The sequence below is a fragment of the Coregonus lavaretus genome (assembly GCF_964263955.1).
Source record: "Coregonus lavaretus genome assembly, chromosome: 18".
Lineage (NCBI taxonomy): Eukaryota > Metazoa > Chordata > Actinopteri > Salmoniformes > Salmonidae > Coregonus > Coregonus lavaretus.
The window spans coordinates 18751401-18773607 of NC_140005.1; the positions used below are offsets into that span (position 1 = coordinate 18751401).

Consider the following 22207-nt stretch of genomic DNA (forward strand, 5'->3'; position numbering starts at 1 on the left):
AAACACTAGGGGGCTATGGTAGTACGCAAACTATAGTGGAAAGGAAAAACAAACAATGTGGTAAACTTGATATATGAATCGCTTTATTGAGAATACCATATACCACACCACCCATGATAACATGATGGGATGGAGGAATCCAAATTGTTCAAATCATCAAACACAAAACTTTCAAACAAAGAACTAAGAGCAAAGCTCATTTTCCTTATAGAAAAAGGGTATTTCCTGTCTACAAAATAAAGGGACTTATTTAGTTCGGAGAATTCCCTTAATTTTTGTTTTTGGTAAAGTTAAAAATTATTACACAACTAGAAAAATGAAGTACTATAATATTTTTTTCAATACTCAAGTACGTTTTTATTTTTGCATAGGATTTTGTAGAGATGACCCAGGCATTTGAAGCCAATGTAGTAATCTCTCCCCGTCTTTTCTCAGTTGTCTGCGTCCTAGAAAGAAAAACAAGCATTGGATGAGAAATATTATTATTATACACTGTTCAAAAAAATAAAGGGAACACTAAAATAACACATCCTAGATCTGAATGAATGAAATAATCTTATTCAATACTTTTTTCTTTACATAGTTGAATGTGCTGACAACAAAATCACACAAAAATTATTAATGGAAATCAAATTTATCAACCCATGGAGGTCTGGATTTGGAGTCACCCTCAAAATTAAAGTGGAAAACCACACTACAGGCTGATCCAACTTTGATGTAATGTCCTTAAAACATGTCAAAATTAGGCTCAGTAGTGTGTGTGGCCTCCACGTGCCTGTATGACCTCCCTACAACGCCTGGGCATGCTCCTGATGAGGTGGCGGATGGTCTCCTGAGGGATCTCCTCCCAGACCTGGACTAAAGCATCCGCCAACTCCTGGACAGTCTGTGGTGCAACGTGGCGTTGGTGGATGGAGCGAGACATGATGTCCCAGATGTGCTCAATTGGATTCAGGTCTGGGGAACGGGCGGTCCATAGCATCAATGCCTTCCTCTTGCAGGAACTGCTGACACACTCCAGCCACATGAGGTCTAGCATTGTATTGCATTAGGAGGAACCCAGGGCCAACCGCACCAGCATATGGTCTCACAAGGGGTCTGAGGATCTCATCTCGGTACCTAATGGCAGTCAGGCTACCTCTGGCGAGCACATGGAGGGCTGTGCGGCCCCCCAAAGAAATGCCACCCCACACCATGACTGACCCACCGCCAAACCAGGTCGCAGTTGTAAATGAGAACTTGTTCTCAACTGGCTTACCTGGTTAAATAAAGGTTAAATAAAAAAATAAAACCGGTCATGCTGGAGGATGTTGCAGGCAGCAGAACGTTCTCCACGGCGTCTCCAGACTCTGTCACGTCTGTCACATGTGCTCAGTGTGAACCTGCTTTCATCTGTGAAGAGCACAGGGCGCCAGTGGCGAATTTGCCAATCTTGGTGTTCTCTGGCAAATGCCAAACGTCCTGCACGGTGTTGGGCTGTAAGCACAACCTCCACCTGTGGACGTCGGGCCCTCATACCACCCTCATGAGTCTGTTTCTGACCGTTTGAGCAGACACATGCACATTTGTGGCCTGCTGGAGGTCATTTTGCAGGGCTCTGGCAGTGCTCCTCCTGCTCCTCCTTGCACAAAAGCAGAGGTAGCGGTCCTGCTGCTGGGTTGTTGCCCTCCTACGGCCTCCTCCACGTCTCCTGATGTACTGGCCTGTCTCCTGGTAGCGCCTCCATGCTCTGGACACTACGCTGACAGACACAGCAAACCTTCTTGCCACAGCTCGCATTGATGTGCCATCCTGGATGAGCTGCACTACCTGAGCCACTTGTGTGGGTTGTAGAGTCCGTCTTATGCTACCACTAGAGTGAAAGCACCGCCAGCATTCAAAAGTGACCAAAACATCAGCCAGGAAGCATAGGAACTGAGAAGTGGTCTGTGGTCACCACATGCAAAACCAGTCCTTTATTGGGGGTGTCTTGCTAATTGCCTATAATTTCCACCTGTTGTCTATTCCATTTGCACAACAGCATGTGACATTTATTGTCAATCAGTGTTGCTTCCTAAGTGGACAGTTTGATTTCACAGAAGTGTGATTGACTTGGAGTTACATTGTGTTGTTTAAGTGTTCCCTTAATTTTTTTGAGCAGTGTAGTATAAATTATTTTGAAACATTTAGTAAGCGGTCTTTACACATCAGGAGGTAGCGGCAGCAGCGGTGGTAGTGATGACTCCCACTTTCTGTGTGGCATCCTTCTTTGCCTGGTGGGCCTGGAGCACGGCAACAGCCTCCTCCACCTTCACAAACACAAACAGTGAAATAGGAGACAGAGTCAGAGCCTTGGACAAAACTATATGACTCTAGATCCCTTTTTATGATCTTATTCTGATATTATCCTGTTGCTGGTACCTTGGAGCGCAGGGATTCGTTGGACTCCAGCATGTGCAGCAGCTCAGAGTTGTCGATCTCAAGCAGCATCCCAGTGATCTTCCCTGCCAAGCTGGGGTGCATGGGCTGGATCAGGGGGAACAAGCGTTCCCCTGAGTGAGTGAGTGAGTGATAGAGAGAAAGAGAGAGAGAGAGAGAGAGAGAGAGCGATGGAAGGTTAAGAATGCTTCTCACAGGTAAAATGATACTGTATAACCCTAACCTTATTGCATTGATGTTCAGAACCCCTCCAAAAGGTCTATACTCTAGAATTTGTCATTGAACTTCCAAGAACCAATATGACACACCACCAATCTGTTCCAGCACTCACCCAGCATCTGCTTCTGCTCCTGAGGGGGTGCAGCGGCCAGCATGGAGGCTGTGAGAGGCTCCTGACCTTGCACATGTACAGCTGGTTGAGCCTGAGAGGAGAAAGACAGGCAACGAAGAGTTTAAAACAGGGCAGTGATGAATATATATACAGTACCAGTCAAAAGTTTGGACACACCTACTAATTCCAGGGTTTTTCTTTATTTTTTACTATTTTCTACATTGTAGAATAATAGTGAAGACATCAAAACTATAAAATAACACATATGGAATCATGTAGTAACCAAAAAAAGTGTTCAACAAATCAACATATATTTTATATTTGAGATTGGCATTCTCTCAACCAGCTTCATGAAGTAGTCACCTAGAATGCATTTCAATTAACAGTTGTGCCTTGTTAATTTGGGGAATTTCTTTCCTTCTTAATGCATTGAGCCAATCAGTTGTGTTGCGACAAGGTAGGGGGGTATACAGTCGCAAAAACCATCAAGTGCTATGATGAAATTGGCTCTCATGAGGACCACCACAGGAATGGAAGATCCAGAGTTACCTCTGCTGCAGAGAATAAGTTCATTAGAGTTACCAGCCTCAGAAATTGCAGCCCAAATAAATGCTTCACAGAGTTCAAGTCACAGACACATCTCAACATCAACTGTTCAGAGGGGACTGTGTGAATCAGGCCTTCATGGTCAAATTGCTGGAAAGAAACCACTACTAAAGGACACCAATAAGAAGAAGAGACCTGCTTGGGCCAAGAAACCCAAGCAATGGACATTAGACCGGTGGAAATTTGTCCTTTGGTCTGGAGTCCAAATTGGAGATTTTTGGTTCCAACCGCCGTGTCTTGTGAGACGCGGTGTGGGTGAACGGATGATCTCTGTATGTGTATTTTCCACCATAAAGCATGGAGGAGGAGGTGTTATGGTGTGGGGGTGCTTTGCTGGTGACACTGTCTGTGATTTATTTAGAATTCAAGGCACACTTAACCAGCATGGCTACCACAGCAACGATACGCCATCACATCTGGTTTGGGCTTAGTGGGACTATCATTTGTTTTTCAACAGGACAATGACCCAACACACCTCCAGGCTGTGTAAGGGCTATTTTACAAGAAGGAGAGTGATGAGTGCTGCATCAGATGACCTGGCCTCCACAATCCCCTGACCTCAACCCAATTGAGATGGTTTGGGATGAGTCGGACAGCAGAGTGAAGGAAAAGCAGCCAACAAGTGCTCAGCATATGTGGGAACTCCTTCAAGACTGTTGGAAAGCATTCCAGGTGAATGTGGTTGAGAGAATGCCAAGAGTGTGCAAAGCTGTCATCAAGGCAAAGGGTTGCTATTTGAAGAATCTCAAATATAAAATATATTTTTACAGGGTCAGCCATAGTAGTACGCCACCTCTGGAGCAAATTAGGGTTAATTGCCTTGCTCAAGGACACAGACTTTTCACCTTGTCAGCTCGGGTATTCGAACAAGCAACCTTTCGGTTACTGGCCCTACGCTCTAAACGCTAAGCCACCTGCTGCCAGGTTAGTGAGTTTTACCTGCTGTAAGGTGATGGGGTGCACCACCTGGGGGTTAGTGTTGCGTACGCTGGTGGCGTACTTGTAGGGTGTCATGGCCCGAGGGGCAGGGACTCCCATGGAGGGACGAGGACCCATGGACTGGCCAGCACTTCCTAATGGTAGAGATTAAACATAAAGGATGTATGCGCCAAGTATATGAAGTTTGATGAGGTATTATTTCCACCATATCAATTGTAATCAGTTAATATCAGATATACTGAGGCAATCCAGTCTTACCAATTCTCTGAGCTCCAGAAGGCCCCATGCCTCGGGGGCCCTGGGCGCTGGCATTGGGAGTCAGGTGTCTCAGGTTGGCACGTGGACCAGGCTGGCGCAGGGAGTTGGGCATCCCCTGGAACCCACCTAGGAAGGAGGGTGGAGGCAGGGTTATTATTGGACAGCAGTTAAAGTCCCCATAATACAGTATGGACATGTAGTACTTGAATAAACATAGCCTGGATATATAACCCATGATAGATTCAGTCATTGTGTATAATGTCATCTCTAACCCTCACCTTGGCCTCTGCCACCCTGCTGCTGCCAGCGGGGGTTGGGCCTCATCTGGGCCAGCTGATTGGGTGCATAGTAGGTGGTCCTGTTCTGGGCCTGACGCACGCGCACACACAATGACAGACAAGTAACCATGTGTGCAATAATGTTGCACAACATTAAAGTTCTCAATCTTACTCTATGTAAACAACAACTGACTCACTTGTTACAGTGCCAATCATCTTACTGGCATTTGCACAGCAGTCTATCCTATCAACTGTCAGAACCCTGACATGGCTGTTGTGAAGGGCATTTCCAGTAAAGCACACATAACTTTATCTCAAACCCATTTTAACCCTCTCTCCCTCCAACACTAACCTGTGGCACTGCAGGCATGAAGTATCCACTGGCCGGCTGGAACTGGTTGATGATGGCGTTGGTCGGCATGGCCCTCATGCCAGCGATGCGCTGCATATACTGGTTAGTGAGGTGGGCCTTGCGCTCTTCTTTGCGCTGAGCCAAGGCCACGTAGAGTGGCTTGGAGCCCACGATGCGCCCGTTCATCTCAGTCACAGCCTTGGTGGCCTCCTCAGGAGAGGAGAAGCAGACGAACCCAAAGCCCTTGGACCGTCCCTCCTCCAGCATCACCTGCAGCGAGAGAAGTCAGCTGTGTTATATCTGGATAACACACTTCAAATACACAACTAAAAAGGGGTCATTGTTGTTGGACCATATTGACCTCTGCTGAACTCTCTCACCTTGGCACTGGTGATGGACCCGAATGGGTTAAACTCCTTTCGCAGTTTCTCGTCGTCAATGGTGTCGTCCAAGTTCTTAATGTAAAGGTTAACGCCCTGAAACCATAAATACACAGTCATGACCCACACACATACTCAGCCTGGCTTGTTGCCTAATGGGTGGGTACTATGAAACAAGATGTCAGGTTGAATGATGGCATTTGGTTCTTATCAGTGTTCTATTAGACATAGTGGTGCCAGAGGAGGAGAGTGATTGACCTGGTAACGGCTGATCCTCTCCTGTTTCAACATCTCAAACTTTCTCTTTAGCTCCGCCTGCCGTTCCATCTTCTTCTGAGCGCGCCCCACAAACACCGTCTTCCCGTTGAACTCTTGGCCATTCATCTCCTCACATGCCTGAGTAGAGATTCATTCGTTACAACCAGAGTGTGATTGTCTCTTAGTCTTTTTCCACCAACCATGAAAGCCCACTGACTTGTATTGACAACTGTTGTTATGAAGGTATAATAGTACCTACCTTGTTAGCGTCCTCGTGTTTCTCGTAACTCACAAAGCCAAAACCTCTGGATTTACCACTGGGGTCGGTCATAACCCTCACACTGAGAGTTTGACCTGCAGGGAGGAAAAGGTAACAATTGGGACTCAGCTATATGAGTTTTCAGAAATGCAAGTGCATGTCTAGGTTCCTTGGGTGGATTACAAGACTAACATGTGAAAAACTAAACTGCTCCACTAATGAGAAAACTCAGTATGAGTCTGTTTGTCACAGCTTACCGTATTGGTCAAACATTTCCTTTAGCTTGTCATCATTCATGTCGTCTCCAAAGTTCTTGATGTAGACGTTGGTGAACTCCTTTGCTTTGGCCCCAAGTTCTGCCTCCCTCTCCTTCCGAGACTTGAAACGTCCAACGAACCTAAACACCGCGAGAGAGCAGCGACACAACTCTTGTAAAACAGTCCTGAGCAGGAGGGAGAAAGGGACTGTGTTTTTCATCTGAGATACATGTTTTCAGGCTTCAAGCTGGTGTTCACAGCACTGACATTGAGGATGTCCAGACATGACTACTAAATAGAAGGAAGCACTTTGTATAAGACAACATCACAGTGAGTCAGTCAAGGACCTCTCAAGAACAACATTGATCAAACTTCTTCTTGCACTGTTTATGGCACCACAATCAAGCAGAACACAGCACAGAAACAATGACATTTCCTAGTCCAAGACTTGAGGGATGGAGGGACAGAGGTCCATAAAGAGGAAAGCTGAGGACCAAACGAGGTTGATAGATCATCTTCCTCTACTCAGACTGTACCTTGCTATGCAGACCTCTCCCAAGCCGTGCTCCAGTATTGCATTCCTGCACTCGCTCCATCACTAAAACACACAAGCGTGGTTACACACGACAGACAGGCAACCGGGGTGGACAAACGTACATACAGACAGACGGATGCTCAGCTGACACGGGGAGTGAGGTGACCAGAGAGTGGACATTTTTTGTTGTGTAGGTTTAAAAGGTTAATTTCCCAGTAAGCACTGCAAAAAAACATTCACTGTTAGTTGTGTAGTTCACCAAACCACACAGAAAGCCAGGGTGTATGGGGACTGAGTATGGGGTGTTATATGGCTCCTTATATCTATCTACAGGCCTTTTTGGTTCCAGGTAGAACCCTTTTGGGTTCCATTTATAACCCTTTCCACAGAGGGTTCTACCTGGAACCCGAAAGGGTTCTACCTGGAACCAAAAAGGGTTCTACCTGGAACCAAAAAGGGTTCTACCTGGAACCAAAAAGGGTTCTACCTGGAACCAAAAAGGGTTCTACCTGGAACCAAAAAGGGTTCTCCTTTGGGGACAGCCAAAGAACCCTTTTGGAGTGTACTCATTCACCTTCATTATCACCAGAAATGTTTAACTTCCCCCTTAACCAGTTTAATAGTCTTCTGCCTTGTCACAGTATAGGCAAACAGATGAGCTACTACTTGAGACTCCAACCATGTACAATCCTTATCAACATCCTAGCTGCCCTTGATTGATCTTAACCAGGGGTCTCCAACCCTGTTCCTGGAGAGCTACAGTCCTGTAGGTTCTCACTCCAACCCTAATCTAGCGCACCTGATTCTAATAATTAGATGGTTGATAAGCTGAATCAGGTTAGTTACAACTGGGTTTGGAGTGAAAACCTACAGGAGGGTAGATATCCAGGAACAGGGTTGGAGAACCCTGATCTAAACTGTCAACTTTCTACACCAGGGATTGGTAACTCCAGTCCTCAGGGGCCGGAGTGGTGTCACAATTTTCCCCATCCCTAGCAAAACACAGCTGATTAAACTAATTGCATTCTAAACTGAAGATCATGATTAGTTGATTATTGGAGTCAGGTGTGTTAGCTGGGGCAAAAGTGTGTCACCAATCAGGCCCAGAGGACTAGAGTTGCCCATCCCTGTTCGACACAGTGATATAACTCAAGTCCAGCCACTTCCCCACCCTCTCCTAGTTGGTCAGACACTCACACCTTGCGGTCGTTCAGAAGCATGCCGTTCATCTTCTCGATGGCGCGGTCGGCTGCGTCCTGCGTCTCAAAGTGCACAAACGCGTATCCCTTGGATCCATTCTCATCACATACAACCTGTTTGAGACAAGTTTATGCGGTTTAAAAAAATTACACAGTATGTATACACATAATGTCATACAGATGTCTGGTCAGAAACACTTCCATCTTACTTTGCAAGACAGGATGTTCCCAAAGGCAGAGAAGGTGTCATAGAGGGCCTTGTTGTCAATGGTCTTGTCCAGGTTCTTGATGAACACGTTGCCCACCCCAGACTTCCTGAGGGAGGGGTCTCTCTGTGACCACATTATTCTGATTGGCTTCCCTTTCACCACATCAAAGTTCATGGTGTCCAGGGCTCTCTCAGCTAGAGGGCAGGGGGAGAGGTCAGAGGGTAGAGTCAGGGTGTTTACTTACAAAACTAAAAACATCTCAGCCACTGGGTCCACCACACCATGTTGTTTATGCTATTTAGTGCCAACTTCCAATCATGCACACCCCACCATGCTGCATGCTACACCCCACCATGCTGCATGCTACACCCCACCATGCTGCATGCTACACCCCACCATGCTGCATGCTACACCCCAACATGCTGCATGCTACACCCCACCATGCTGCATGCTACACCCCACCATGCTGCATGCTACACCCCACCATGCAACACCATATGTACGCCTCCCAATCATTCACTCCACCACATTGTGTCTTGATGGATAGGACTAGAAGTTATTCCTGGTCAAGTCATGTGGTCAGAAAAAAACTACTGGCCCTAGTTCAAGGCACATATTTTATTAAGGAACCACGCTAATATTGGAGTGTCCTAACTACTAACTACACCATGTGGCTATGGAGTCTTACCCCCGCCTGCCACCACACTGACCAGCTGTTAGGGGAGGGGAGGGGCAGCTCCAGTTGGCTAGGCAGGAGCACATGGCGCTCACACAGACACATTGGACCAGAAGTCCCTTGCAAGCCACAAATCATAATACAGTGGGGGACAAAAGTATTTAGTCAGCCACCAATTGTGCAAGTTCTCCCACTTAAAAAGATGAGAGAGGCCTGTTATTTTCATCATAGGTACACGTCAACTATGACAGACAAAATGAGGAAAGAAATTCCAGAAAATCACATTGTAGGATTTTTAATGAATTTATTTGCAAATTATGGTGGAAAATAAGTATTTGGTCACCTACAAACAAGCAAGATTTCTGGCTCTCACAGACCTGTAACTTCTTCTTTAAGAGGCTCCTCTGTCCTCCACTCGTTACCTGTATTAATGGCACCTGTTTGAACTTGTTATCAGTATAAAAGACACCTGTCCACAACCTCAAACAGTCACACTCCAAACTCCACTATGGCCAAGACCAAAGAGCTGTCAAAGGACACCAGAAACAAAATTGTAGACCTGCACCAGGCTGGGAAGACTGAATCTGCAATAGGTAAGCAGCTTGGTTTGAAGAAATCAACTGTGGGAGCAATTATTAGGAAATGGAAGACATACCAGACCACTGATAATCTCCCTCGATCTGGGGCTCCACGCAAGATCTCACCCCGCGGGGTCAAAATGATCACAAGAACGGTGAGCAAAAATCCCAGAACCACACGGGGGGACCTAGTGAATGACCTGCAGAGAGCTGGGACCAAAGTAACAAAGCCTACCATCAGTAACACACTACGCCGCCAGGGACTCAAATCCTGCAGTGCCAGACGTGTCCCCCTGCTTAAGCCAGTACATGTCCAGGCCCGTCTGAATGATATGATGATATGATATGATATGCCATTTAGCAGACGCTTTTATCCAAAGCGACTTACAGTCATGTGTGCATACATTTTTACATATGGGTGGTCCCGGGGATCGAACCCACTACCCTGGCGTTACAAGCGCCATGCTCTACCAATTGAGCTACAGAGGAGTGAAGTTTGCTAGAGTGCATTTGGATGATCCAGAAGAGGATTGGGAGAATGTCATATGGTCAGATGAAACCAAAATATAACTTTTTGGTAAAAACTCAACTTGTCATGTTTGGAGGACAAAGAATGCTGAGTTGCATCCAAAGAACACCATACCTACTGTGAAGCATGGGGGTGGAAACATCATGCTTTGGGGCTGTTTTTCTGCAAAGGGACCAGGACGACTGATCCGTGTAAAGGAAAGAATGAATGGGGCCATGTATCGTGAGATTTTGAGTGAAAACCTCCTTCCATCAGCAAGGGCATTGAAGATGAAACGTGGCTGGGTCTTTCAGCATGACAATGATCCCAAACATACCGCCCGGGCAACGAAGGAGTGGCTTCGTAAGAAGCATTTCAAGGTCCTGGAGTGGCCTAGCCAGTCTCCAGATCTCAACCCCATAGAAAATCTTTGGAGGGAGTTGAAAGTCTGTGTTGCCCAGCGACAGCCCCAAAACATCACTGCTCTAGAGGAGATCTGCATGGAGGAATGGGCCAAAATACCAGCAACAGTGTGTGAAAACCTTGTGAAGACTTACAGAAAACGTTTGACCTGTGTCATTGCCAACAAAGGGTATATAACAAAGTATTGAGAAACTTTTGTTATTGACCAAATACTTATTTTCCACCATAATTTGCAAATAAATTCATAAAAAATCCTACAATGTGATTTTCTGGATTTTTTTTCTCATTTTGTCTGTCATAGTTGACGTGTACCTATGATGAAAATTACAGGCCTCTCTCATCTTTTTAAGTGGGAGAACTTGCACAATTGGTGGCTGACTAAATACTTTTTTTCCCCACTGTAGATTATTCACTCTCTCATAATGAATATAAACAATGGGATACATACAGTACATGTACATATATAATTCAATAGGGCAAATGGCTCTTGAAAACTTGACATACTCTTATAGGTTCTCTATTAGAGGTTCTCTAATAAATACCAGCCACTGTATTATTTTTATTTGTCCAAACTACATATGCCGCCAGTGTGCTGTAACTTCGATTTACGTTTCTAGATCTGCCTATCGTGATTTATGTTGTACCCGTTCTCATTTTCCTGCCGCCTGGCTCTCACATGTCCCCTCTCATGTCCATCTGGGCACACGCGCCAACCAGAGAGCTTCACTTTGTTCCCCGTCACTCCACAGCAACACACACCCTTGCGGGCTTTAGAGCTAAAAATGTCCAGTAAACAAAACAGAGCTCCCTTGCGTCTGCTGGCATCAGCAGTTTTCTGTGCAATTGTACTTCACACAAACCAGCTCAGAGATGGTGTGTGATGGTTGCTCGGTGTCTGTCTAGTTCTGGAAGGTTCCCAGGGCCAAACTTGATGAAAAAACATGAGCCCAATGGGCACCATGTGGAGCTGGGATTACTCAATGGATGAATAGCAGAGATAGATAAACACATTATGAAATCAAATAAGAGGTGAAGTGAATGTAACACACAAAAAAAACCTTGAAGTGAACTTCACAGGTCAGTGTGATGATATACTATAAAATGTATTTAGTCATAAAACTGAAAACTGGATAGTTTATTCTAGGTGATGCTGGTAGCCACCCTAATAGATTCTGTCAAACATTATCCTTAAATGGAGACTTTATATGGTTTTAGATATTATAAGCAGGCAACATTTGGGCTGCCTGAGATAGGGACTATATTTAGAGAGGGGTCCTGAGAGGTATGTGCTGGTGTGGAGTGTGAGTTGAGCATTCTCTGCCTGCCATTGATGGGAGACACATTCAACAAGAATGTTCAGATGAGCAACACCAGGTCTTGAAACTGTTAAATGCCGCTGTGACATGCTGAAAGTAGAGATGGTCAGCCAAAGCTACTTTAGGCACATGAAGACTACACTCCTCAAATACACTGAACAAAAATATAAATGCAACAATTTCAAAGATTTTACTGAGTTACAGTTCATAAGGAAATATCTGAACTGAACTAATTGAAATAAATTCACTAGGCCCTAATCTATGGATTTCACATAACTGGGAATACAGATATGCATCTGTTGGTCACAGATACCGTAAAAAAAAAAAGGTAGGGGCGTGGATCAGAAAACCAGTCAGTATCTGGTGTGACCACCATTTGCCTCATGCAGCGTGACACATCTCCTTCGCATAGAGTTGATCAGGCTTGTGGATTGTGGCCTGTGGAATGTTGTCCCACTCCTCTTCAATGGATGTACAAAGTTCCTGGATATTGCCGGGAACTGGAACATGCTGTCATACATATAAATCCAGAGCATCCCAAACATGCTCAATAGGTGACATGTCTGGTGAGTATGCAGGCCAGAACTGGAAGAACTAGGACATTTTTCAGCTTCCAGCAATTGTGTACAGATCCTTACGACATGGGGCTGTGCGTTATCATGCTGAAACATGAGGCGATGGCAGTGAATGAATGGCACGACAATGGGCCTCAGGATCTCGTCACGGTATCTCTGTGCATTCAAATTGCCATTGATAAAATGCAATTGTGTTCGTTGTCCGTAGCTTATGCCTGCCCATACCATAACCCCACCGCCACCATAGGGCACTCTGTTCACAACATTGACATCAGCAAACCGCTCACCCACACGACTCCATACACGCCGTCTGCCCGGTACAGTTGAAACCGGGATTAATCCATGAAGAGCACACGTCTCCAGCGTGCCAGTGGCAACCGAAGGTGAGCATTTGCCCACTGAAGTAGGTTACGGCGCCGAACTGCAGTCAGGTCAAGACCCTGGCGAGGACGACGAACACGCAGATGAGCTTCCCTGAGACGGTTTCTGACAGTCTCTGCAGAAATTCTTCGGTTGTGCAAACCCACAGTTTCATCAGCTGTCCGGGTGGATGGTCTCAGACGATCCCGCAGGTGAAGAAGCCAGTTGTGGAGGTCCTGGGCTGGCGTGTTGAGGCCGGCTGGACGTACTGCCAAATTATCTAAAATGACATTGAGGCAGCTTATAGTAGAGAAATGATCATTCAATTATCTGGCAACAGCTCTGGTGGACATTCCTGCAGTGAGCATGCCAATTGCAGGCTCCCTTTAAAACTTGAGTGGTCTGTGGCATTGTGTTGTGTGACAAATCTGCAAATTTTAGTGGCCTTTTATTGTCCCCAGCACAAGGAACACCTGTGTAATGATCATGCTGTTTAATTCACTTCTTGATATGCCACACCTGTCAGGTGGATGGATTATCTTGGCAAAGGAGAAATGCTCACTAACAGGGATATAAAGAAACTTGTGCACAGAATTTGACAGAAATAAGCTTTTTGTGCGTATGGAAAACTTCTAGGATATTTTATTTCAGCTCATGAAACCAACACTTTACATATCGCGTTTATATTTTTGTTCAGTGTATGTGGTAGTAGTCGTAGGCCTAAATCTGTGGTAGTTGTACTACACTTTTACTTCCTGAGATGATGCTAGGTTGAAGATGACAAAAGTTAAAAGCCAATTTATGCTTGATCCGTAAATGTGGTCGGAGGCTGTGTATGGACGGTGTGACGCCATAACGGAGCCCCCGGAGGCATGCAGGCATCACCGTGCCCCTCTAAATTTTTCTAACAATGCGGAGGGCTCCGTATAGCTCCGTATTGACATGATTGGTTGATGGTAGGTGGGGACGGTAGGTCCTGTATAAACACAAACTCACTTCCTTGACAACTTCCTTCACAATAGCTCTGCTTCACTAAGCTCAAGAAGTATGAAAGCCCTGACGTCTGCGAAGGCTGCATCGCAGTAAATGCTGTATGGCCACTTCAGACGTCAAATTGACCATGCAGAGCCTTTAAGACATTTCCCATAACTCTTTGCAACAATGGGACACTAGTCCCAGGTTTGTGACGACGTTGTCTTAACCTATATATTCTCGACCTAGACATGATGTTATGTTGTGTTTTGTGATCAACCTCCAGGTAATATTGCCATGGGGTTCTCTCAACTCTGGCACAGACTGAGTCAGATACAGTTGAAGTCGGAAGTTTACACACACTTTGGTTGAAGTCATTAAAACTCGTTTTTCAACCACTCCACAAATTTCTTGTTAACAAACTAGTAATTTTTCCAACAATTGTTTACAGACAGATTATTTCACTTATAATTGTATCACAATTCCAGTGGGTCAGCTTGGAAAATTCCAGAAAATGTCATGGCTTTAGAAGCTTCTGACATCATTTAAGTCAATTGGAGGTGTACCTGTGGATGTATTTCAAGGCCTACCTCTTTGCTTGACATCAGGAGAAAATCAAAAGAAATCAGCCAAGACCTCAGAAAGAAAATGGTAGACCTCCACAAGTCTGGTTCATTCTTGGGAGCAATTTCCAAATGCCTGAAGGTACCACGTTCATCTGTACAAACAATAGTACACAAGTATAAACACCATGGGACAACGCAGCCGTCATACCACTCAGGAAGGAGACGCGTTCTGTCTGCTAGAGATGAACGTACTTTGGTGCGAAAAGTGCAAATCAATCCCAGAACAACAGCAAAGGACCTTGTGAAGATGCTGGAGGAAACAGGTACAAAAGTATCTACATCCACAGTAAAACAAGTCCTATATCGACATAACCTGAAAGGCCGCTCAGCAAGGAAGAAGCCGCTGCTCCAAAACCGCCTTATAGCCAGACTACGGTATGCAACTGCACATGGGGACAAAGATCGTACTTTTTGGAGAAATGTCCTCTGGTCTGATGAAACAAAAATAGAACTGTTTGGCCATAATGACCATCTTTATGTTTGGAGGAAAAAGGGGGTGCTTGCAAGCCGAAGAACACCATCCCAACCACGAAGCACAGGGGTGGCAGCATCATGCTGTGGGGGTGCTTTGCTGCAGGAGGGACTGGGGCACTTCACAAAATAGATGGCATCATGAGGAAGGAAAATTATGTGGATATATTGAAGCAACATCTCAAGACATCAGTCAGGAAGTTAAAGCTTGGTCGCAAATGGGTCTTCCAAATGGACAATGACCCCAAGTAAAGTTGTGACAAAATGGCTTAAGGACAACAAAGTCAAGGTATTGGAATGGCCATCACAAAGCCCTGTCCTCAAGCCTATAGAAAATGTGTGGGCAGAACTGAAAAAGCATGTGCAAGCAAGGAGGCCTACAAACCTGACTCAGTTACACCAGCTCTGTCAGGAGGAATGGGCCAAAATTCACCCAACTTATTGTGGGAAGCTTGTGGAAGGCTACCCGAAACGTTTGACCCAAGTTAAACAATTTAAAGGCAATGCTACCAAATACTAATTGAGTATATGTAAACTGTTGACCCACTGGGAATGTGATTAAATAAATAAATTACTCTCTCTATTATTATTCTGACATTTCACATTCTTAAAATAAAGTGGTGATCCTAACTGACCTAAAGACAGGGAATTTTTACTAGGATTAAAGGTCAGAAATTGTGAAAAACTGAGTTTAAATGTATTTTGCTAAGGTGGATGTAAACTTCCGACTTCAACTGTAAGTGATGCAGGTGCAAAATGAAAACGCAACAGCCAAAAAGGCCCACACTGTATAAACAGTTGGCAGACACAGACACCTTCGTAGAACACACAATATGCTACAGCTCAACCCTGCCAGGTCACACTCCCCAACAAATACAATATTCTACTGTAGATAATAACTATACATTGGATAATGAGAAGAGTGATTGTTGAATCAAGTGGTATATCAAAGCATGAAATTATATGTTATATTTCAGACTTTTGGGGATTGGGGCTTGGACTGACAACCCAATACAAATGTTGGAAATTCCTCAAGTGTTTCCCCTTGTATGGAGTAAGTTGGGACAATGTAAGCCCCTAGAACCTGAGAAAAACATTACAGATCCACATGTAGAGAAGAACATGGAGATGTTGGGAATTACACCACCCTTCAACAATTACTCAAGAAATCCAACCATAAGAAGGTGTTACATCCAGGTGAACGGTTTCAGCAGAAATGTATTTGCAGAAGCAATCTATTCAGATGTATTCTTTTCAGATCAGATGACACACAAATGCATGACATCACATGATCCACAAAAAGCACAGAAATGCATGAGTTATTGTTCAGATGAGCCTTTTCTTCCTCTCGGTGTGTAAGGCAGCAGGGGTGGTAATGGGAATACATTTCACTGCAGAACGGTTCCCTGATGGCCCTTTAAATAGGAGCAGAAATGGGTCACTTTGGGTTTCAGCGTTTCCCAAACTCGGTCCTCGGGACCCAAAGGCGTGCACATTTTGTTTTTTGCTGATGCAAATGTTCAAAACTTTGAATCAGATGTGTAGTGCTAGGGCAAAAACCAAAATCTGCAACCCTTGGGGTCCCGAGGACTGAGTTTGGGAAACCCTGGCGTTAGGCAGTGTGGAGCAGAACTCTGGAGCATAACTGCAGCTCCACCTATTCAAAAGTAGAATCAGAACACAGACAGTAGCCTGGCTACAACATGTACAAAGCAGGAGTCTTGTACATGGCAAAGCAGGAGTCTTGGAGCAGATTCTGATCAATCCTCCAACGCTGTCAGATGGAAGAAGTGGGCCACCATCGCTATATGGGTCAAGAGATACAATTCCAAATGTGTACTTCTCCACTCAACGGAGTTAGTCCATGCAAGGCAAAAAGTAGTTGAGAGTCCGTACAGTATGCTTTAGTAGACTGATTGTGCCATGCATGGTTCAGAGCAAGTTTACTTGAGAGTCCAAAGTGAGGGAAAACATTTATCCTCTCCCATTATACACTGCTCAAAAAAATAAAGGGAACACTTAAACAACACAATGTAACTCCAAGTCAATCACACTTCTGTGAAATCAAACTGTCCACTTAGGAAGCAACACTGATTGACAATAAATTTCACATGCTGTTGTGCAAATGGAATAGACAACAGGTGGAAATTATAGGCAATTAGCAAGACACCCCCAATAAAGGACTGGTTTTGCAGGTGGTGACCACAGACCACTTCTCAGTTCCTATGCTTCCTGGTTGATGTTTTGGTCACTTTTGAATGCTGGCGGTGCTTTCACTCTAGTGGTAGCATGAGACGGAGTCTACAACCCACACAAGTGGCTCAGGTAGTGCAGCTCATCCAGGATGGCACATCAATGCGAGCTGTGGCAAGAAGGTTTGCTGTGTCTGTCAGTGTAGTGTCCAGAGCATGGAGGCGCTACCAGGAGACAGGCCAGTACATCAGGAGACGTGGAGGAGGCCGTAGGAGGGCAACAACCCAGCAGCAGGACCGCTACCTCTGCTTTTGTGCAAGGAGGAGCAGGAGGAGCACTGCCAGAACCCTGCAAAATGACCTCCAGCAGGCCACAAATGTGCATGTGTCTGCTCAAACGGTCAGAAACAGACTCCATGAGGGTGGTATGAGGGCCCGACGTCCACAGGTGGGGGTTGTGCTTACAGCCCAACACCGTGCAGGACATTTTGGCATTTGCCAGAGAACACCAAGATTGGCAAATTCGCCACTGGCGCCCTGTGCTCTTCACAGATGAAAGCAGGTTCACACTGAGCACATGTGACAGACGTGACAGAGTCTGGAGACGCCGTGGAGAACGTTCTGCTGCCTGCAATATCCTCCAGCTTGACCGGTTTGGTGGTGGGTCAGTCATGGTGTGGGGTGGCATTTCTTTGGGGGGCCGCACAGCCCTCCATGTGCTCGCCAGAGGTAGCCTGACTGCCATTAGGTACCGAGATGAGATCCTCAGACCCCTTGTGAGACCATATGCTGGTGCGGTTGGCCCTGGGTTCCTCCTAATGCAAGACAATGCTAGACCTCATGTGGCTGGAGTGTGTCAGCAGTTCCTGCAAGAGGAAGGCATTGATGCTATGGCCTGGCCCGCCCGTTCCCCAGACCTGAATCCAATTGAGCACATCTGGGACATCATGTCTCGCTCCATCCACCAACGCCACGTTGCACCACAGACTGTCCAGGAGTTGGCGGATGCTTTAGTCCAGGTCTGGGAGGAGATCCCTCAGGAGACCATCCGCCACCTCATCAGGAGCATGCCCAGGCATTGTAGGGAGGTCATACAGGCACGTGGAGGCCACACACACTACTGAGCCTAATTTTGACTTGTTTTAAGGACATTACATCAAAGTTGGATCAGCCTGTAGTGTGGTTTTCCACTTTAATTTTGAGGGTGACTCCAAATCCAGACCTCCATGGGTTGATACATTTGATTTCCATTGATAATTTTTGTGTGATTTTGTTGTCAGCACATTCAACTATGTAAAGAAAAAAGTATTTAATAAGATTATTTCATTCATTCAGATCTAGGATGTGTTATTTTAGTGTTCCCTTTATTTTTTTGAGCAGTGTAGTTTTAGATCAATTATGTTACTTGCGGAGTTGGGGCTTAGCCTACACCTCGTCTTAATTTGCATTGGTATGTTTGCACTATGTAGTGGAGTCTGTCGAGGTAACCACAGAGCTCTATACAGGTAACATAAGTGTGAATGATGTAGATACACTACATGATCAAAAGTATGTGGACACCTGCTTGTTGAAAATCTAATTCCAAAATCATGGGCATTAATATGGAGTTGGTCCCCCCCTTTGCTACTATAACAGCCTCTACTCTTCTGGGAAGGCTTTCCACTAGATGTTGGGACATTGCGGCGGGGACTTGCTTCCATTCAGCCACAAGAGCATTAGTGAGGTCGGGCACTGATGTTGGGCGATTAGGCCTGGCTCGCAGTCGGCGTTCCAATTCATCCCAAAGGTTTTCGGTGGGGTTGAGGTCAGGGCTCCGTGGAGGCCAGTCAAGTTCTTCCACATCAATCTCGACAAACCATTTCTGTATGGACTCCGCTTTGTGCACAGGGGCATTGTCATGCTGAAACAGGAAGGGTCTTCCCCAAACTGTTGTCACAAAGTTGGAAGCACAGAATGGTCTAGAATGTCATTGTATGCTGTAGCTTTAAGCTTTCCCTTCACTGGAACTAAGGGGCCTAGCCCGTACCATGAAATACAGCCCCAGACCATTATTCCTCCTCCACCAAACTTTACAGTTGGCACTATGCGTTCTCCTGGCATCCGCCAAATCCAGATTTGTCCGTCGGACTGCCAGATGGTGAAGCATGATTCATCACTCCAGGGAACGCGTTTCCACTGCTCCAGAGTCCAATGGCGGCGAGCTTTACACCACTCCAGCCAACGCTTGGCATTGCGCATGGGGATCTTAGGCTTGTGTGCGGCTGCTCGCCATTTCATGAAGCTCCCGACAAACAGTTCTTGTGCTGATGTTACTTCCAGAGGCAGTTTGGAACTCTGTAGTGAATGTTGCAACTGAGGACAGACGATTTTTACGCACTTCAGCGGTCCCCTTCTGTGAGCTTAAGTAGCCTTCCACTTCGCGTTTGAGCCATTGTTGCTCCTAGAAGTTTCCACTTCACAATAACAGCACTTACAGTTGACCGGGGTAGCTCTAGAAGGGCAGAATTTTGACAAACTAACTTGTTGGAAAGGTGGCATCCTATGACGGTGCCATGTTGAAAGTCACTGAGTTCTTCCGTAAGGCCAGTCTACTGTCAATGTTTGTCTATGGAGATTGCATGTCAGTGTGCTCGACTTTATACACCTTTCACCAACGGATGTGGCTGAAATAGCCGAATCCACTAATTTGATTGGGTGTCCACATACTTTTGTATATATATAGTGGACTTTCTAACAGGAAATCATATCACAATTGATGCTCATTAAAATCAAGATGTGCTTTACATTGGATACTCTTTTAGACAAATGCACTGAATAACACGGTTGACAACATGCTCAAATCAAAAGATCCAATTAACGCTTTACTGTAACGTAAACAGACACCGATTTTGAGGCATGCTTTATTTCTTACCGTCCGTGGGTTGCGAGAAATTCACATAGGCATAACCCAGAGAGCGTCGGGTGATCATATCACGACATACTCGAATAGACAGTACTGGTCCAGCTGGGCTGAATTTCTCATACAGCATAGCTTCAGTGATATCAGGGTGCAGGTCGCCAACATATAGAGAAGCCATTGGATAACTCTCCGCATTCGCTGTGTTCATTTCTTGGAGTGCACAAAATGTATGAATTCTTCCCTCACGCTAGCCACGAGAATTGTTGTTAAGAATTGTTTTCCGGGGCCGAATCTGTGAGTAATTTGTGCCTAAGAAAACGCTCTTGCCACCAAAATGTGACTTGATCTAGAGAAGTTTTCCACGACTCGCTGACGAGAAAAGAAAAGTGACAGCTAAAACGGAATTTCGGCGTATTCTCCTAAAAAATCGATTTGTCCTACACTTCGGGTTAAGCCCGAGGCCTATTATTAACCCCCAAAAATAAGAATATTTTGCGATTTTTTAAAGATTTTTTATTTTCGAATATTACGATGGCTACTTATTTTTAAGATTTTATGTATTTTATATTTTTTATATTTTTTTTGTTTTTTAAAGTTGTTAAAGAACGGTGAGTTACACTCACAGTTGTTTTGTGGCCGGGGAAAGAGACTGCGTGGGAAAAGCATGGCCACTTTATAGACAGTGCAGTGCGCAGAAGAAACAGACAGGGTCAAACTTGTGATAGAAAAAAAAGCTGAGCATGCGGTGTAAAAGAGAGCGCGGCGGGTGTTCTGTTACAACTACCCAACACAGATCCCTACAGCGACATCTGGGTTTGACCACAGATTGTTTCCATTGACCGGTTTATTCAACAACAACAAAAATCCTTGTGACATGTGTAGGGTAATATTGGGTAAGACGCCCCCCATACGATCAATGTCTAATTGCTGAGAAAAATATTTGTAGGTGGATGATGGCCATGCTTATGTTAACAAACTATAAAGGAAAAAAATGGCTGCAGTTGACAGATTTTTTTTATTCAATCAAATGTAATTTTTTAGGAAAGGGGCATTTGATTAGTTGAGGACAATGATTTATTTGGTGAAGTGTGATTATATCTCACCCCATCAGTGGTGGAAAAATTACTCAATTGTCATACTTGAGTAAAAGTAAAGATACCTTAATAGGATATGACTCAAGTAATAGTCACCCAGTAAAAGCTACTTGAGTAAAAGTCTAAAAGTATTTGGTTTTAAATATACTTACAGTGCATTCGGAAAGTATTCAGACCCCTTGACGTTTTCCACATTTTGTTACGTTACAGCCTTATTCTAAAATTGATTACATAATTTCCCCCCCTCAATATACACACAATACCACATAATAACAAAGAGAAAATAGGTTTTTTAGAAATGTTAGCAATTGTATTAAAAATAAAAATACCTTATTTACATAAGTATTCAGACACTTTGCTATGAGACTCAAAATTGAGCTCAGGTGCATCCTGTTTCCATTGATCATCCTTGATATGTTTCTACAACTGATTGGAGTCCACCTGTGGTAAATTCAATTGATTGGACACACACCTGTCTATATAAGGTCCCACAGTTGACCGTGCACGTCAGAGCAAAAATCAAGCCATGAGGTCGAAGGAATTGTCCGTAGAGCTTCGAGACAGGATTGTGTCGAGGCACAGATCTGGGGAAGGGTACCAAAACATTTCTGCAGCATTGAAGGTCCCCAAGAACACAGTGGCCTCCATCATTCTTAAATGGAAAAAGTTTAGAACCACCAAGAGACTCTTCCTAGAGCTGGCCGCCCGGCCAAACTGAGCAATCGGGAGAGAAGGGCCTTGGTCAGGGAGGTGACCAAGAACCCGATGGTCACTCTGACAGAGCTCCACAGTTCCTCTGTGGAGATGGGAGAACCTTCCAGAAGGACAACCATCTCTGCAGCACTCCACCAATCAGGCCTTTATGGTAGAGTGGCCAGACGGGAGCCACTCCTCAGTAAAAGGCACATGACAGGCCGCTTGGAGTTTGCCAAAAGGCACCTAAAGACTCTCAGACCATGAGAAACAAGATACTCTGGTCTGATGAAACCAAGATTGAAATCTTTGGCCTGAATGCCAAGTGTCACGTCTGGAGGAAAACTGGCACCATCCCTATGGTGAAGCATGAAGCATCTCTTTCTCTACAGCATTGGTTTGTCAGATATGTTGTAAATGAAGCCCTTGGGTCTCAAACACCATCACCACTTTCTACTCTGACAAAAAACTCTTGCTTCCTACCTTGGCCCTCTTTAGACGCTCCACTGCTTTCAGTATCATGATCTCTCTTCTTCCGGTCTTTC

At 45.1% G+C, this 22207-nt stretch overlaps 1 protein-coding gene across 2 annotated transcripts; it reads right to left on the reverse strand.

The window, feature by feature from the left end:
- Positions 1-61: 61 nt before the first annotated feature.
- Positions 62-20510, reverse strand: pabpc4 (poly(A) binding protein, cytoplasmic 4 (inducible form)). Of its 2 annotated transcripts, XM_084182523.1 has the most exons (15): positions 19888-20510; positions 8280-8473; positions 8069-8184; positions 6337-6476; positions 6080-6174; positions 5821-5958; positions 5563-5658; positions 5183-5452; positions 4831-4921; positions 4553-4678; positions 4295-4428; positions 2750-2840; positions 2401-2531; positions 2184-2288; positions 62-446 (listed from the first exon to the last, which is right to left on the reverse strand). In XM_084182523.1, exons 1-14 carry the CDS (start codon positions 20081-20083, stop codon positions 2187-2189), a joined length of 1920 nt encoding a protein of 639 aa, XP_084038649.1. In that variant the 5' UTR covers positions 20084-20510; the 3' UTR covers positions 62-446; positions 2184-2186. The 2 variants fall into 2 exon arrangements, 1 of the variants encoding a protein (XP_084038649.1); XR_014614651.1 differs by lacking the exons at positions 62-446; positions 2184-2288; positions 2401-2531; positions 2750-2840; positions 4831-4921 and having other exon boundaries at positions 4341-4428.
- Between the last annotated feature and the right edge of the window lie 1697 nt (positions 20511-22207).